General features: G+C 37.7%; 1 protein-coding gene across 1 annotated transcript in view; it reads right to left on the reverse strand.

The window, feature by feature from the left end:
• The window catches only part of CACNA1D (calcium voltage-gated channel subunit alpha1 D), a 205,188-nt gene that overhangs the window by 3,701 nt on the left and 186,733 nt on the right, over nt 1–14,754 (reverse strand). Inside the window, exons 40-45 of the mRNA XM_075158487.1 lie at nt 10,546–10,662; nt 8,648–9,015; nt 8,264–8,290; nt 7,213–7,362; nt 4,760–4,923; nt 292–413 (exon numbers count right to left, since the gene is read on the reverse strand). Coding sequence (XP_075014588.1) covers nt 292–413; nt 4,760–4,923; nt 7,213–7,362; nt 8,264–8,290; nt 8,648–9,015; nt 10,546–10,662 — 948 coding nt within the window. The remainder of the gene's footprint in view (nt 1–291; nt 414–4,759; nt 4,924–7,212; nt 7,363–8,263; nt 8,291–8,647; nt 9,016–10,545; nt 10,663–14,754) is intronic.

Consider the following 14,754-nt stretch of genomic DNA (forward strand, 5'->3'; position numbering starts at 1 on the left):
AGCCAGCTGCCGTATTATGTAGTCCTGGTCAAAATTCCTTAGGGCATCCTGACTCTTTGTGGACACTTAAAGAGTCATAGGGGCAAACTACTCATCTTCAACGTTTTGTAAGGTTGATGTTTGAGAAGCCTCGTGTCTAGCAACTACAAGCCTACACTTGGCCTAGAAGTCGTGCGCAGGCAAACTACATAATACACTAGTACTGTTTCAAACAACAATGAAAGTCAGAGGTACAATATAGAAGCTGGAGAAATGTAATTTATTATTAGTTAAATAAGATTTTGTGTTTACCTGCTGTTGCATTAAGTGAAGTGGTAAAGCAGTGCGATGGTGGAAATTAGGAGAGAGTGGTATGTCATCTTGACTACTTTGTCGGCGGAGGCATTCGAAGTTGAAGGAAGATCGTCTATTTGCTACAGGCAAACCATAATTCATTAGGAAAATAAAGTACTTTTCCTCAAAGTCTATTATTTCCAGAATTCCAGTGAATGATTATTCCAGAATCCTCCAACAAGAAATAAGTTGTGCTACCAGAAGTAAGCAGCTGGTTATAAGATAAAGGATAGATTCATCATATGAGCAAATGCAGTCCTAGGCAGAAATCATACGAGCAGCCTAACATGACAGAATTTGAAGCAGCTGTGTTTCACAAAGCAAGCTTGTGTTAGGCAGCAGACTGGTTCAGACACTTAACTTCAGTTTTGCTGTAAACTGCTGTGAATAGTTCCAAAGAGGAGTTTCTTTTCCTCTTCCCCATGGTTTTACACTCCTCATTCTAATCAACCAGACTTCCCAAAGGAAATACCAAATCCCAAGTTCCTTGGAAGCAATGTGTAATGTGAAAAACCATATGCAAGTCAAAGTTGACTCATGTTATTAATTCCTGATATTTATTCTGTTACTTATGACATGATAAGCCATGGTCTCTGCTGTTAGGTATGCTGTTATTATTCATGTAAGTGCTAGAAAGGAAAAAAATCTAAACTGGATCAAGATGTTTGGCTGATGTGGAAATGTTTCAGCTGGTCTTGGTGAAATGGAATGATGGGAATGCAGCACATGGGTACCATTCCTCTGTGTTAGCTTCAGGGTGAAGAAAACCTGGGTGCTGAACAGCAGCTGGAATCCAGATATGTCCTCACAGTTGTGAGTGTCGTAGTAGAGAACTGGAAGGAGCCTGCCTGTACAAAGCACTGATACAAAACTGTGCTCTCTTGCAACTTACTGAAACTATTCTTGGTATCTTTTTTTTCCAACACCAAGATTTTTGTGAACAGTATTGAAGAGTTAAGTGCTCTTAGACTTAGGATTCCTCATAGTTATCACCAGGCACTTAGCACTCAGTACTAACAATCGAGGTTTCTTAAAGAGCCATTGGACTAAAATAGGCACCTCCAGGAGGTGATTTGATTCAGTCCACTTAATGAAAACTTGTGTCTCTTCCCGCTGTCTCTATTGTAAATCCAAATACAGGAACGTAAGCCTTAGCTCCTGATCCTAACGAATGCTAAATGTCCCAATACCAAAATTAATAAAAAACAAACCAAAAAGTCCCCTCATCCAAAACAAGACACTGCTTTGCACATGCTTCTCCCCAGGAGTCTGAAAGAACATTTTAATAATTTCCCAGTACACTTCTGGAAGTTGCTCAAATACTGTGGTGATGGGTTTAGTATAAAAACCTCTAGAAAGCTTGACACAGAGGTCAATTTACTAACTACAGTACTCAGCCAAGGCACTATATGTTACCTTAACTGGGACTGAATCCAGATGCTAGCAGAAACTGTTTAGTGCAAGGTTGCAGGTTCTTTTTATTTTTTTCTTTCTCTTTTTTCTTTCTTTACATGAGAACATCAAGGCTTCCTCCCCAGGCCAAGCAACCATACACTAGTTACAAACAATAGGTTTGAGCTTCTTTTAAAATCTGCTGAGATACCGAGCCTCTAAAATTTCTCAACTAGGTTCTTGAACATTAAGTATATGGTTATGGCAGGAGACCTGACTATGCTCTTGTGACATTATACTGTCAAAGGACTTTACTTCCTACATTACCCTTATGCAACTTCGATCAGAACTAGGTCCTCTTATCCTAGGATGTCAACTACCCTCTTATCTATTACATTTCCTCTAAAGAAATGTCTGCTTAATACTGTCATCAAAACTTTATCAGAAAACTTAAATGAAGCCCAAAGGCTGCAGTCACAGGAAGCCTTCAACCCTCCCCTCTCAACACTTCCATGGGAAGACCCCAGAGGAATTTTATAAGAAGGTGGTTCTCCTGCAATATATGGAAAGGATATATAAAGCATCCATTTCTTTCTTTGGCTTAAGATTCCTCTGCTATCAGAAAAGCTTGTAGAAAGATGTACAGGAGTCTGATGTCTTTTCCTTCTGCTACTGGAAGAGAGCTAGCAGCTTTCTGTACACTTTGAATTGAAGAAGAGGATGATAAAAAGTTAATGTGATCTATTTGTAGCTTGGCAACCTGGGTAAGATAAATGCTGTGGTAAGCACGCTGAACAGTAGGGCAGGACGTTGCAACCTTGGTGCAAGCGAGAATTGTATAGATAACAGAAACTTTTGGTACAGAAACCAGGAACTCTGTTGTCAACAAGAAAGTCATCTGGCTGGGACCGGTTTTGCGGTTTGGAACTCAGCCAACTCAGCATTCTAGGCCAAAGGTGGAAAGTACATGGTGAAGACGACTGTGAGCCTTCATCCAAAAGACCACAACAGATGACCACCCGATGGCAGTACGCAGGCGCCAGAAGGAGGAGATTTATGATAATGAGTTCCTGAGGATGACATAATGGTTACGCCCAGTAATTGTAATAACCCAACCTATAGTAATGAATATGCATGTCTTTGTGTAATAAATGGACGCTTGTTTTATAACCTGGTGTGCAAGTTAGGAGGAGCGATCCCCCTTGCACCCGGCGCCGTAATAAACATACCTGCTTTATAACTCTTCGTGAGTTGTAAGGTTTGTTTCCGCGCATCACACTTCACTATCATTTATTCATCTGAGTTATTTACCCTCTATAGTGCAAGACTTGTATTCTTTCTGCTTTTCCATCTGTGCCCCTTAAGGTCAGAAAGCCAAACAGCAGAGAGCATTACAAGACTGGTCGTAAGGAGCTGAGTGCCAAAAGTGAGGATCCAGCACTGACAGTATTGCTGAAGAATGTTTCCTTTATTATATAATAATATATTTTGCTGCTGCCCTTTACTACAGCTTTCTGTAGCTTTAAACAGTCTGAGACTGTACTTCAGGCACTGTATAATGATCCCATAACGCCTGTCTCTGAAACACTTTTATTTTTTAAATCTATGCCTGCATTTGCTTTAGGGTGCCTGAGACAGGAAAGGTCTGAAACGCATTTTCCTACCCACAGGGTCCTTACAGTCATACTTCTGCAGATAAATGGACTGTGGCTCTGGCTGCTATCATCAGCATGAATGAAAGACAACTCTGGTTTTGCTAGAAAGCCAATCCACCTTAGAGCAGACAAAACGTGGAGACTCTTCTAGAAACGATCCTGTATTGTCTTGTCTGGACGGCAGTGGTTAGGTGGCATCATCCAAAGGCATATGCAACAGACCTGGCTGTGCTGACCACACCACGCGTAAGAGCACCCTTAGGGACACTATGGGGTTGCATGGAGCCGAGTGTTTTTTCTTGTGCACCAACCCAGTCTCTTTATTTTAGCCTTGGAAAGCGGTTTATTTTACACTGCACAACCCCAAGCGCTTCCTCTCTGTGAAGTGTCAGAGGTCAAAGACCAAAACCAAGAGCTTTGAGTCTGTGCCTAGTTTCACCAGAGGATTAGCACTGCTAATCTCTGCAGTATGGCCTGGAACAAAATTACAAGATAAGAAGCATGAGAGCTTTTAGAAATGCAGATAAAGCAATATTGTGCTTGAGATAAGGGGAAACCAAGGGAAAGATCTAAGGAGGAAAATAAATAAAAATTAAAGAAACAGGTAAAAAAATCAGTTGACAATACTAATTCTCCCTCAGAAGAAACACAGAATATTAAGCATTTGTTCCTGAGATGGCAGAATAAAGTACCAATGTGAATCTGAAATAAGATGCTTAGCCCAGGATAACACTTCTATTTTTCACAGGGATTTGAGAAACTCACGTTAAAAAGCTAAAGGCACTTCAAAAGTAAGGGAAAAAACCAAACCCAAAGCAGCATTAAGCTCGTTCTTGGTTCTCTCAGACTCTAGTGTTTACTAAAACAGTTCAAGGTAAAGAAGTAAATGGAACTGATTACAATGTCATTAAAGCGGCATGTCTTGAGAGACAGGGGAAGTGCCAGCAGGTGAGTCACTAGGGAGACAAGGGCACTGACTGATGGCAACATCGCACATCTGCGGGTGTGAATAAAGGGCACACAGATTGAAACCCTCTGATCAAAGTTTCAGAGCAAACTACTGCTGCGTTCTACCTTGCATTTCTTAATTTATCAAATCAAGTTAAAACTGGCAATTAAATTGGTTATTTTTATATTATTGGATGAGTGAGGCAAGAGAGACTAGAAAGACTGACTTGTAAGCTAGGATCCATAGATTCTCTGAGCCATCTCTCAGATGGATAGATATTTCTGCCATATGCAATAATCCACTAGCAACAGTAATCAAGAAATGTCATGTTTGAAATCCAAGTTAAAAAGAAGCCTTTTTAAACTGGAACATGTCTGAATGCATTTAAATAATTCTGGATTTGCAAACAAATTGTTCTTAATGTACTTACGTGTTGGTGTTGGAGGTAGCAGGCGTCTCCTAGGAGATCTTTTTGTATCATAACAGATCTGTGAATCATCTTCCTCAAAAAAACCATGTGGGTGATGGTAGCCTTTCGGTCTCTCAAAATCTGAGTCATGGCAGTGATATCTACAGTGGTAATCATATATATGCCTGCGTTTAAAATACAATAAAGAAAATGTTATTTCAGTCAGTTTCTGTAAATTGACATATTAGATTTTTTCTAGAAGATTTTCAAATCTACTCTTTCTCCAGCAAGAAAACCAAACAGTACATTATATAATTACACGACTCAATTTTAAAATCCAGTTTCTGTATGCAAACCAATCTTGAGCTAGTGAGCATACACTTTTGTACTAGTATAGTTACATAGTAAGTTTTCAGGTAAAATTTTTACCAAATTATATTTTCAATGAAGTTATTCTTACCAGTACAGGCTAAAATGTAGGACCTCAGTTGTACAATGCTTAAAAAAAAACAAAACAAAAACCCAACTCTGTTCTACTCCTGCCATGCTCTCTTGTGAATCCTGGTTAACGTGTGGAGCACACAAACTCAGAGAATGGAATTAAGCCTTTTACATTCTGGATACTTCTCTGTCGAAAATCAAATCTTGTAAGGGTGTTATTTGACTGTAATTATCATATAAAAAAATTAGTGACCTGAAAATTCTGTAAAATTTAGCTTTCATGCAAATCTTAGCTTTTATGCAAACCAACAAGATGCAGATTAGGGTGCCAATCATGCCAGAATTCAGATGGCAAAGAAAGGCAGTACAGGAGGAGGAGAAGGAGGCAGAGAATTAAGCATGTCTGGCACGTCTGCATATGCACTTATGGATCTAAGATAAAATGGCAATAAATTCCTCTACTTCTGGGCTGGACTTCAAAATAAAAATTTATTGACAGAAGTGGAGGATATTTTTGAGAAGTTACTGAATTTATTCAGCAGAAGGGAAACGTAGCTATCGTAAGGAAGATGAACACACTCTACTCAAGATCTTGTACATGCATATGTCTTTCTACATCATAATGAGAAGGTGAATATTACGGAATTAAAAAAATCACAAGATATTTGGGAAAAAGGTGCATTTAATTTTTTTTAAATAGGAAGCTTTTCAGAATTACCAAATACAGGTTCTGTTCCATGGCAGGTTGATACTCAGAAAACACTGGAACAATCTCATGTTTTAAAGACTAAATCAGGAATATCAGGACTTCCTCCTAAAGTAGCACCCAATCATTGCCTAAACAACTCGAAACCTATTATTTATGTACAGGAGTGGTCCCAATGCAAAGTTAGGACCTGCCCTGTTGCTGAAGCCATCACTGCCTGAAGCCAACGGCATGGTGCTCAAATCAAACTAATTTGGTAATGCTCAAAGCTGAACTAACTTGGGAGCCACTGTTCTAAAGTTAGAAAAACCCACCCCAGTCCATTCCTGAAGAAATTGTGAAATAAAGTTTCAGAGAAAAGCTTAAATTGACCAAAATTAAATGACAGTGTTTTCTTCTCAAATCTGAAATTAAGATATTGAATGCAAAGATCACGGGTGTTAAATACACAGGATCAGGCAAGAGTTGTTAAAAAACACTACTGGACCTTGGAAAAACCCTACTGGACAGAAATACTATAATTAACTAGGATACTACTCCAAGTTTTGGCCAGAGAAAACAGAAATGAGTTAGAAAACTGAGAGGTAACAGGTTACAAAACTAGAACTCTGCAGTTACAGTAAGAAGCCTTAGATTAATACAAATTTGGACATATGCAGTTACACAAATTTGTGAGAAATGCTAGTTGTTCACTAAAATTCAATTGATGGCATTTCCATAAAGCTTATGAATAAAACTTTAAAAACATCTATTCCAAACATATAAAGGCCAGGACAACTATGACAATGTTAAGTGTTTGTACTAAGGAGACAAAAGTGGTGCCAAGAGGAGGATTATTAATAAAGAAGTATAATGAGAATTTTCAAAAGGAAGTCATCCAATTCTTCATTGGTCCAGCTTATGGTACTACCTTATGATCTCAGTCCCTAGTTTACCAGTTTCACCTTTCTTTTTAAGTTAAATTAAAAAAAGAAAACCATTTCTAAAAGTTCCTCTATCTGAGCTTGATCCTTCTCCCATTGAACATGAACTTTTATTTAAAATGAAACGTTTCTTTCGTTGTGCACTATCTAGTTTATACTCAGTTCAAAGGAACTTTGTGCTTTCCTTTGAATTTGGAACAGAAGTTTTGCTGGAGTCAGCACATGATGCCAAATACAAAAGATCTTTGGTACACACACTATTCCTATTCACCATTTCCCTTGCCAGCCGTTGTGGAGTATTAACTTCATTAGAGAATTTTCAGTGTAAGTGTGCTTAGTGAAGCCTTTACAGATACGTACCTAATTTATTGAAATATTTTTCCCAGTTTAACGAATATCCTCACCTGCTTCCTGACAACATACTGGCTTCCTCATAATATTCTTCTCCACTAAAATATTCCTGCTCTCCCAAATAATGATCATCATTGCAATAGTCTTGAACTTCACATTCTTCGCGGCGAATAGTAGGTCGACGCTCATCACCAGAGTCAGATCTGTAAGTAGCAAACAAATACTTTTTTTTTTATATATATTTTATTTATATAAATTATCTATTGTGTATTTTATACACAGGTCTTCTAATGTGCTTCCAAGAAAAAAAAAAAAAAGACAAGCATTAACAACTCTCTGGTTGTCAGAATGTGGTGTTACAGTAAATTGCGTAGAGCTGCAGTTCAGAACATGACTATTTTATCTGTTTCTTAAAGATGACCTCTCTTTTTTTCCTTATGGTACAAATAGGAAAATAATTAATATGGGGATGCTCAGTGAAGTCAAATACATTTAAGACATTTTTACAAAACATAAATTCAGAGTACTTTGAAGAAACACAGCCTCTCTCAAATGTCTGAAGTTTGCCAAATGGCTCAAATATTAAGGAGCATTCACTGAGGTATTCCAAGAAAAACCTGAAACGGATGTGCAAATCTAGACATTAAAAACTAGCACTGAATGTACATCTAGCAATGCACTTCAAATAACACAATATATCCTATTTTTAAAAGTTGTCTTAGAAAATGTTCAGACATAAGACCAGGAAAGATTTTAGGTCCCCTATAAATGGAACTGTACACATTAATATTTATCAAAGCTAAATCCAGTGGTTTTTCCAGTCTTTGCAAGTTAATTTTAAACAAGGGCTACCATCAGATGTGATCTTCTGCCTGTTGAAAACTGCACAAACCTGCCTGGACTTTTAAAAGGGCTTGAATAATTTTGAACTTTACCAGAAGTTTATCCTTTTAGAACAGGCAGTGGAAAATTTGACATAGAAATCATCACTTAAGTTATTCAGCATATGCATTATCATACAGTCAATTTTGAAAATTTTACTGAAGGAAAAGGAAAAGGAAAACTAATTTGTCCTCTTCAGTTATTCAGAACATATCGACTCACCTAATACATGTTTCATAGTAACGGGTTCTATCCAGTTAAGCCATGAAAACAAGGAGAAAAATATTTTAAAATCAGGTAGTTTAGACAAATTCATTGGTGATTATAACGTCTGTGCAATCAGGTACTTTAGAGAAATTCATTGGTGATTACAATGTCTGTGCTGTAACTAATAATTTCACTTTAAAGAAAACTACTACTTTCAAACCTTATTAAAGTTATATACATTTCCCATACATCAGAGCTATATTTTAAATGTTTCATACATCACTAGGCAACAGAAATGAAGCTAAATATAGAAATTAGTTTCACGTAGCATAAGTTTTCTTATAGTGTATTTATAATATATAAATTTATTTAAAAGCAAATACATATTTGTAAGATTACCTCCTACTGCTTGGCCTTCTACGCTTCTCACGATCAGTTCTGGAGTACGAATGGTAACCGTTTTCAGATCTATGCTCATAATTTCCAAAATTTGTGTGTTTTCCATGAACAACTTTGGACACGTTGGCATTATTGAGATTGGCATTTGTTGAGTTTGGAACTTGCTTTCCTACTGAGTTGTGATTATGATGATTGTGGTATACAGAATTTCCCGCCTGAGGATACATATTTTTCTCGGTATCACTTGCAGATGGAATTGAAGGCCGCTGAACATGTAAGGGACGGTGTGTGGTGTTGATCTGTTGAAATGAATCTCGTCTGTCACTGCTAATATGGTTTATATGGTTGCCAAAAAGGGCACCATTCCTCTGTGTTTTAGGGGAAGAGAAAGAAAAAATTACATCAGACACCTTAACAGAACATATTTTTGACAGTGATAACTTACTTTTCTCTCCTACATGCATACAAAAAGTAGCAATTCAAATAATCTGTGATTTTTCTTTCTAATTTTATGATGCTTCAGATGGGATCTCCTGAAGTGCTAGAGATGTGATTGTGATAATGACAATATTTGTATTTCAGAGTCAAATCAACATTATGCTGTGATCATTATTCTTTTTTCATACAACTAAATGTGACATCCAGATTTCTCCACATTTTATTACACAGGAGAAACCTAGATTCCCGTACATGAACATGCACCAACTTCCTCAGAAAGGGACGCGTCTGCTTAATTTTTGAGAACGCTTTGGTGGAATTCTCTCCTATTCTCCCAGAGCATCAGTTTGCAACAGGCGTCACTCAGACAGGATGGAGTGCCATGCAACAGCTTGCAAGCATATCTCAAGTAGGTAACATGAAGCTTCAGTGCTTCCATTCTTTCTTCTTGCAGAGGTACAAGAAAGAGTAGCAACTCTTTATCAGCTCTGAAGAGTGTAATGGATGGTGAAAGAGAGAATGAAGTGCTAAGTTATGACTATGACATGCAGCTCTCTTTTACATCTGACCCAGATTATGTGGCCTCCCTGTCTAGCCAGGTGTGGGTCTTGGATGACAGCAGTCTGTCTTGAAGCTCAATCTAGGGAAGACAGGAGGTAATGATGGTTGGCAGAGAAATGCATCTACTGATGGTAGCCGCGGCACTGTCTCCAGTGCCACATCCTCCTTTTTTGCAAAGGTCAACAGCAAGCTATGGGGCTTCTGACATAGTTACTGCAGAGGCATGCTTTTACACCTGCTGCTTCTGAAATGCTTGTGAAAAATTAAGTTTTCTTGCTGGCTGACAAATGGTTTGCAGATCGCTTCTAATTATAACAACAACTTTATGTGTTCACCATTAGACTGACTATCTATAGCGTAAAAGAGGAAAATTAATCTTTTCTTCTGATTGGTTCTTACTGATATCCCTCACAGGAAATTGGAAATGGCATTTATATTTAGTTGACTTCTGTGTAATTCCAGGCATTCATTTTAAAATATGCAGCTCTGTGTCTGTTGTGGTTTGGCTGCATAGAATTTCATTCTCTTCTTCCTCTCTACCACTGCAGAAGTTAAGACACTTCCAGTTTAACCTCGCCACTATCAAAATTTGAAATGACAAGGTTCATACCTTCTCTTAGAGTTTGCTTAAGAAAAAAATAAGAATTAATGAGAAGGAATTAGAGGCAGGAAAATCAGCCTGCAGGAACTGCTTCCTAAATTTATGATGAGATGTAAGTGTCCTGGTAATACCATTTTGATATATATAAAAAATACACTTATTTATAGAATATTTATATTGTTCTGGTTTGAGGGGGGGTTTAATTATCATTATTATTATTCCGTATAAAGGGATAAGCTCATTCTTTAATCTCATATTGTATGATAAAACAATTCACGTAGCTGTGTTCTGACATTACTTTATAAACATCTTCCTCCTCCTCTGGATTGTTTTCCTCTGGTTCATCATCTTGCAAGTCACAGGATATAGCTCGGCGTATTTCAGGGCCAATATCATGAAGTGTCCTTAGTCCTGCCTAAATCAATGACAATATCATAATGCATTAGGAAAGCAAATTCTGTTTCGTTATTTAATTACAGGTGTGTAAATTTATTTTAAAGGACAATTAACAAGTTTTTTTATCCTGACATCCATAGAGGATGCATCCTACTATACCTCTCTTTACTGTTATTAATAAAAGACTTGTATTCCAGTACAAGCCTGCCGAGGTGATCATGTCTTTATTATCACAGTGTAGATCCTGACTAAAAGACCACTGATGTTTATGGAACCCTATGGAAATAAAATTCATCTTATAATAAAGTATAAGTAATCAGCAAGAACTATAATAAAATGCATTTCAATGAGATGTATATTTAATGTTAAAAACATGTTTGCAGTCTGTGTCCACAAAGGAAACACAAGGAAATCTTTGCTATAGCAACAGCAGTTTTAGCAGAGCTCAGATGGAAAAGAAAGCAGTGAAATAATTCCAGCTCATCTGCACTGCACTGTAATACACAGATATTTGATTTAAAGCTTTAGTTCAGGATAGAAAAGCATCTAGCTACAGTAGTATGGACCTCAGTGTGGATCGGTTCATATTCCTCTTAAGCCTGCTACCACAAGCAACCTTTAGGAAAAGGGATAATGCTGAAACTGCCAAGGACAGATGTGAACATTAGAGAGGAAACAGACATCATACTCAAGGCCAAAAATTCAGTGCCTTTGTATAGGTCTTACTTACTTCAAAAAGGAGATATTTTTCCTGTTTTAACTCTGGCTGTCATGGTCCAAAGCAAAAAACACAATCTTGTTCTTCCCAACGCTCTTTCTAATCTCCTCAGGTTCAGAAGAAATCAAAGATTTGTTTGTTTAGCCCTTTACTAACACTACACTTACACTACTAATAATCAAGCACAGCACTTGGCTCAATTCTTGGTTATGATCTAAAGCCTGATTTATTACTTTTCTGCATTTTTTGATGCAGTTGAGGGCTGTCCCAGCCCATCAGAGCTGTACTTCTATGGCATGACATTACATGTTACTCGCCCTGGGATGGCGTGAAGATGTGTAGAGAATTTTGCATATTTCACAGCTCCAGAAGGAGTTGAAGGACCTTGGAGGGCACCAAACATGGCCTGGTCCCATTCTCGCTGCCTATCACGCAAGTTCCCTGGAGTACACCGCAGCGTCGCAGTCAGGTTTCAGCTCAAGACGGAAATAGTTGGTTTGCTGGGGAGCAAAATGGCATTTATGCAGTGTGGGCATAACCAGAACCCGGAAAGGGATGAACCAAAAAGCTTTGTAACTAACAGCGTAGATTTACTATAGGCTCCTCTTCAGGTTTCACTCATAGCAGTATTTGGCTTCCTGAAAACAGCGCTTGACTAATCATATTAGTTACATGTATTTGGCAATTATATTTTCTTCCTCAGGGATGAACTTTGAAAGTCATGCTATAGTTGAACAAGGCTCTAAAAATAATTTACTAGAGAGTTAATATACAATATACATTTTATGAATACATTGTGCTTTCTCCCACTTCTTATGCTAATTGCATAGTCAAGACCTTAGCAAGGTTGCTAATGTCATCATTTTGCAAGGTGCTAAAGGGAAATAAAATTAACACTTCAAGGTACAGATGTTGAAGTAGAAGACCAAAGGCTTCTACCTATTTAGCAAAGGCAAAGGCAGTATTTATTTAGCAGAGGATTACTATTATATTTTGGTTATTCAATCATCAGCAAGAACAGTCACTTGCATTGCACGCTCACTACCTGCTTATTTAATAGCAAAGAAAACGAAAAAGAACAAAAAACTCCAAAGCTACACTGACACTTTAACATAAAAATAAACTGAGGTTAGTATGAACAGAATACAATGCAAGAACTACTAAAATAAGAAAATAAGCATGCAGAAAAATTGCTGAATAGACCTACGCTATAGCAGTGAACGTAAGAGACATAGTAGTCAAGTCTTGTTTCCCCAGTGTTATTCATCTTCATAGAGCCCATCTTCTAACGCTGAAGCTGAGTGCACTGCTCTACAACTACACAAAAGCTCCATGCTTTCAGTCAAACCCAGACTCCCTTCAGGCTAAGCCCTTCTGTGAACACAACATTCTCAGATAGCAGTATTATAAATTTTAACACCGGCAAAAACTACTAGCTTATATTCCTGTCTTCCAAATTGTGACAAAGTCCCACAAATATATGCCTAAAAGCTGAGAAAAGCCATGCATTTGGCAGCAACATATTCAATAGTAATTTCATTTTGATTACATTTCCAACTGCCTTCTGGTTTACTTCTTGGTCAATTACTCCTTCTTTACTCAAAAGAAAGCAGGCAGCTTTTATCATCTCATCTCTCTTCAAAATACTCATTTTCATGTAACAATGCAAGGTAACTCTTGCAATGACACAGTCAACAATGGAAGACTAAAACCTGGATCACCATATGTAAAAGTATATGTTAGTTTCACTCACAGTCAGTATAGAAACCATAGGTTCTAGAAGGAACATCTGCCTGCAGAATTAAAATATTCCTCAGTTTATTTGCTCTAACAGAAATACCTACCACAATTTTGTGAACTCCATCATTAAAATGACTACTCCCACGTACTGCCTCATTTTACCTGGTGTAATTTAAAAGTATTCTAAGAACAATTTTTATGACAGGAGAGCGCTGCACAGGGAGACAAATTCTCATGCTGAGCTCTTACTGATAAGACAACCCTTCATTGGATCAGTCAGCTACCACTGGGGCTGAAAATGCAGGAATCAGTACTTATATGTCAGTAGGAAAATCTCTCCTCTGAACCACATTTAATGTCTTCCATGAAGATCGTAGAGGTAGCACGGACTGATAAAACATTTGACTTTACCTTCAAGCACTTCAGAACCTAATCAAAGATCTCTTAAATAAAAGAACACACACAAAAATCAAACCAACCTTCCCCACATCTCTCCAATAGTTTACAGGGAAGAAGGGTCCTTCTGATACACATTTCCCTATATAACATTGCCCATTTTAGTCTACCCAGCAAGAACCCTAGAGACACTTTAATGCACAAGAGGGCAATGGGAGTATACGTTGTTTTCCATTTGTGAAGTTCTAAAAACTGCTACATTTAAATTTGAGATAATTTCTTTTCTTAGAAAAAAAACTGAGTAGATCATAGAATCATTAAGGTCGGAAAAGACCTCTAAGATCATCGAGTCCAATCGTCAACCCAACACCACCATGCCCACTACACCATGTCCCTAAGCGCCTCATCTCCACGTCTTTTAAATACTTCCAGGGATGGTGACTCAACCACTTCCCTGGGCAGCCTGTTCCAAGGCCTGACCACTCTTTCGGTGAAGAAATTTTTCCTAATGTCCAATCTAAACCTCCCTTGGCGCAACTTGAGGCCATTTCCTCTCGTCCTATCGCTAGTTACTTGGGAGAAGAGTCTTCTCTAGTCCTATTGCTAGTTACTGGGCAGATGGGTCTTCAAAAAGAGAGCCTGGATAGTGATTTGTCTACCTCTGCCAGAAGTGTGCTTGTTTCTTTCTCACTATGACTGCTTAAGTTCTTAGGACGCAATTATTTCCCTAAGTAGAACTTTATAAGACTTTTTGTTGTTATTACATATAATGATTCAAGACTAGCCACATTCCTGAAGCATCATGCTATAATGACTTTAAAAAAAAAAAAGGTCAAATTTGAGTGTTATACAGAAATTACTTCCTCACAGGCTTTGAGCATGGCTTATCAGAGCTGCAGAGGAAAGGAAATCACAGCTAAGTCCTCTTTACTTTCCCCAAATGGAACAAGTAGACACTAAAGACCGACATAAGAACTTTCATAACATTTCCTTTGGTTGGTGAAGATTACTGGAAGGGTCACACTCTCTCTAGTCTCCCTTATATCCTTGTTTTTTATGGCAGATTCTCAATTCCTGAAGATTTTCTCATGTCCAGAGAAGTCTCACCTTTCCTTAAAGGAAACTTCAAGATTATTTTATGCCATTTCAGCAGTAAAAACCACCTTTAAAATTTTTCCCTAAATAAGTGGAAATGTAAATAATAAATATTGATTTATTTCCTATTTTTTGAGGACCAAAATAAGAGGCAAGGAGCCA

This window comes from Calonectris borealis, chromosome 10 (genome assembly GCF_964195595.1).
Source record: "Calonectris borealis chromosome 10, bCalBor7.hap1.2, whole genome shotgun sequence".
NCBI lineage: Eukaryota > Metazoa > Chordata > Aves > Procellariiformes > Procellariidae > Calonectris > Calonectris borealis.